Below are 4,418 nucleotides of genomic sequence, written 5' to 3'. Positions count from 1 at the left end.
AGAGAGAGAGAGAGAGAGAGAGAGAGAGAGAGAGAGAGAGAGAGAGAGAAAGAGAGAGAGGAAGCGTACTTTTATGATTTTCTAAAATAAAGTGATTTCAAGCAGTCCTTATGAGCTGACAGTGTAAAAACTAGCGGTTTTAGAAGATTGATGTCATTGAAACTTTTAATAAGTATCTCTCTAAAGTATAAAGTACACTTTCGCATGTTATTCCTATTTTAATAATGGTCACTTTTTCGTCTGATTAGTGACTGATTTTTTTGTTCAAAATGGCGATACATAAAATTTTAAACAATTCCACCGAAATCCGTAAAATTACGACGGAAGCTTTTTTGGACATATGCATATTATAATTTTAAGAGTTCGATGGAATTTAAAATTTTATTATATGTCGATATTCTAAACAAATTTATAAGAACAACCTGGAAATCCCCGGGAATCAAGCTCGCTTTGAATCGTCAAAATAAAAATCAATAGACAAAATAACAAGTTACACATCATTCTCATCCCGTTCCACCTACATCCCTCACCTATCCTATCACTGCCTCATCCTACCTTGGCGGATATGAAGTGGGGAAGCAGATTACAGGTAGAAGTAGATATGAAGGGGAAGTGATAATAGGGTGGGGATGATAAGGACCGCCCTGAACCAGACATAGAAAATGGATTGTTCGATCGTATCTAAATGATATGGTCGAAAATGAGAGAAAGAGAGACCGTGGAAGACGACCAATCTCTCTCTCATTCTCTCTCCGTTATATCGTTGAATGAAAAGAGATAAAGATTGGTTGTTTTCCCTCTCTCTTATTTTTGTCGACCATATTACTTAGATACAATCGAACAATTCATTCTCTACGTCTTTGCCCTAAACACAATGCGAGGCAAGCGATCAAAATAACATAGAAATGTTATAGAAATAAACGATACATAATTATCGTCTCCCGTTGCACAATGTCACGAAAGAAATAAAAAATGCCAACCAATATAATTTCGTACATAGACTATAGTATATTCTTCCATTCGCTTCAAGATTATTACACGTATAAACAGAATGAAAAGTCTAAACGCCAATTGATAAGCAATAAGGCGATAGACACAGAATTTCAACTCGTCGGAAATTTATCGCTATTGCTTATTCCGTGTTCTTACGTGTATTAACATATGCATTCCCGTATATCGGATTCCTCTGTTTCTATCACTATTTTTATTGCTATCTCTGTTGCCTCTCATCGGAATATTTAAGACTTAACATTACACGCGTTTTTTTTTTGATATCGTATAATAAATTTTCAAGTCTGTTAATTCACTATAGGACAAAGAGATCCTATCTATTTTGCAATCATTTACGCTTAAAAAATTCGTCATACAACATCAAACAGGTATATGTAATATTGATCTAAAGGTGGGTGATAGGGTAGAAATAATGGAATGAAAGTGGATGCTGGGTTGTAGAGAAGGGTGAGATGGGTAAACATGGGTAAGGGTGGAGTGAAAATGAGAATATGCAGTTATATTACAATCGAGTCTACCTCTATATAGACCTATAGAGATAGGCTCGATTGTAATATAACTGCACACAAAGCTTTTTACTTTGCCGATTCCAATTTCGATACAATTATCTGAAAATTTGATAAAAAACTGCACCTATCTAAGATTATGCAAAAGAAGATCCTTTTGCAAATTGTTCTTGTATAATTTGTAAAACACATTAGCCTATTAGAACATTTAGTAATGTTGCAATATTAATATATATTTTTCTTTGTTTATGCTTATAAAATTACTATAATTAAATATTATTATTATTATTATTGATTATTAATTAATTTATTACCTATGGCTGGAACCAAATTGACTAATGTACGGGGTAATGTGATTTTTAAAAAATCGAGTGTTCTTCGTAAATGTAGGATGTAACGCATCGGCGAGAATTTTTGCGGATCATAACATTGCGCCGAACAAATGTCATTAGCTCCAAATAGGATGGTAATAAGCTGATAAAAGAAATACAAATAATTAAAATCAAATGATCTTTTTCTTTAAGTTTTTCTTCAAGCGTACGTCGCGATAAAAAGATTATCAGATTATTATTACCTTCCAATGTTTTTTCACATTTATTTTTGAATCATTTTTAATTCTCTGCACCAGGATTTTCGCTTGCTGCAACGCGTCTTCCGTGGCAGCGACCGGAAAGGCAATATTTAATTTCGCCGCGGGCGAAATAAATTCTCCTGTGCCGGTAGAATATCCAGTTAATTTCGGATTAAATATCTACGCGAAACAAAATATAATAAAAATTTTTATTGCGTATGCGGAATACCGTGTGTAAAGTAAGAAACATGATGAAACATATTATGTAATAATATTACATTTAGTAATAATATTACATTTAGAAAAGGGCATTGTGGATTATAATTTTCATTTCTGTCAACACATCTTTTTCATCCGAACTGTGATCGCGCTATTTATTGTGGCATTATTATATTTTTATTTTTACGTAAATGTTTCTTAATGTTTTTTCATAAGATGAAATTAAAATAAATATATATTATATCTTCTTCTTCTTGTACCATATTCAGCTATTGAACGTTAGCTGTCATTATTGATGATAGAAAAAAAACTGTGCACCATCTGCAGCGCCAATTATCAATTGCCTGTTATTTTGTTTTACTTTTTTTTAAATTGATGATGTTTGCGTCATGGAACAAGGACACAGAAGATCTTCGGAACTAGATTTCTAAGCCAGGATGTTTTTTTTTGATCTGAATATCAATCATGGAATTCTTTTCCTATGGCGAAAATGAGAAAAGCAACAATGTTTTTGTATATATGTACGTTTTTGTATATATGTACACACACACATACACACATATATATATATAAAGTTGCACTTTTCACGTTTCCTTCTAGAGAAAAAGTTATATGATCGATCTCTCGAAAAGTTATATGATGATCTGATCCTCTCTTTCCTAACACTTTATCTTTTATATTTATATTATGTTTTATATTTATATTCTTTTGTTTCTTAATTTATTAATAAAAAAAATATTAAAACATTTTCTTATTAATTATTACTTATTATTATAACAATTACAATACATATATGAGAAGCCCGGACAAAATGGATGCCCTGGGTAAAGCGAATATCTTTTATTTTCGCTTATCTATCTAAGATTGCGCTATGAGTCTCTAGTTAAAGGAGTGACTGACGCTATGAAAATACGAAATGACATATGATTGCGTTCGTTTGTTTTTAACAGAGATATATATAGAAAAGTAAGTTGAGTGTTTTCTGCGATTTTTCCTTAGCTACACAGCTTAATTATTATCTCTATAATTATTTCTTAATCAGTGTGAATGATTTTTTTAATAAGAATTCTGTGTCTTTGAACGTGTATTCGAGATTAAAATTATTCACTTGGTGCTTCAACTTAGTTAGTTTAACCTTTCCAAATTCGCGCCAAGTAAGTCCTTTGGACAAAGCGGGTAAGAGCAAAGCGGATGATCCTTTTTACTCGGTATATGATTACAATGAAAATACGGGGAATACGGAAATAGATAACTTTTATAGTGTATGAAAGGCACGTGTTTGTTTACATCTCATTTTTGTTTATTTTTTGCCACAATGCAGTATGATTTGTTTATGACTGATGCAGTCATTGCATCAAATAAGCCCATGAAGATTGCACTACATATAAAGGATTTGGTAGCTACTTTTGTAACGATTGCCAAGACTAATTCTAATTTTTTTAATTTCATTTGCATTGCTTGAGTGATCTATTCACTTTGCTTAGGAAGGTCGAGCAAAGTGGATGATTTTTCTTTTTTATGTTTTAAAACAACATATTAATGTTCAAATTTTTTAATTTTTTATTTTTATTTTATTTCAAAGTTAAGTCTTTTAAAGACATTTTTATGAGAATAAAAATCATTTTTGATCTCAATTTTAATTGTGTCATTTTTTTCTTCTCAACCTTACATCCGCGCTGGTTGGGCTTCCCCTATATGCCTGGTCCTGCTGTGGTAAACAGGATCAGTAACCGTATAGGATGGAAATCAATACATTCGAGGGCGGAAAGCAGATCGGAAAACGTACACAAGCATCACCGTGGATACCGAGAGAATCAAAGGGGAGCGTATGTTTGTCAGTCATATTGTAATTTACAATGAAAACATCAAAGAAAATAGTTGAGGCACCAACGCTTCGCCTAACATCATTTCACCCGTAACTCATTCGATTTAATTTATTTTTAATCCTTTTTTAAGTCTTAGAAAAAAATCAATATTAAGTAGGAATTATTAATATTAAGCGCATGAATAAGCTAATTGGATTAATAGATGCATGCCGGTTATTTTAAGTGAAATGTATTTTTGCACATATATATGCTATACCAAGATCATAACGAATATATATATATATA

At 31.8% G+C, this 4,418-nt stretch overlaps 1 protein-coding gene across 1 annotated transcript in view; it reads right to left on the bottom strand.

The window, feature by feature from the left end:
- LOC108687103 (phospholipase B1, membrane-associated-like) overlaps positions 1–4,418 on the bottom strand; it is a 31,628-nt gene that overhangs the window by 12,265 nt on the left and 14,945 nt on the right. The window contains exons 4-5 of the mRNA XM_018192703.1: positions 2,092–2,268; positions 1,832–1,991 (exon numbers count right to left, since the gene is read on the bottom strand). Of these exons, the coding sequence (XP_018048192.1) occupies positions 1,832–1,991; positions 2,092–2,268 (337 nt within the window). The remainder of the gene's footprint in view (positions 1–1,831; positions 1,992–2,091; positions 2,269–4,418) is intronic.

This window comes from Atta colombica, unplaced genomic scaffold, assembly GCF_001594045.1.
Source record: "Atta colombica isolate Treedump-2 unplaced genomic scaffold, Acol1.0 scaffold200, whole genome shotgun sequence".
Lineage (NCBI taxonomy): Eukaryota > Metazoa > Arthropoda > Insecta > Hymenoptera > Formicidae > Atta > Atta colombica.
Note: the sequence above shows the minus strand (reverse complement) of the source record. Positions and strands in the feature narration are given on the sequence as shown.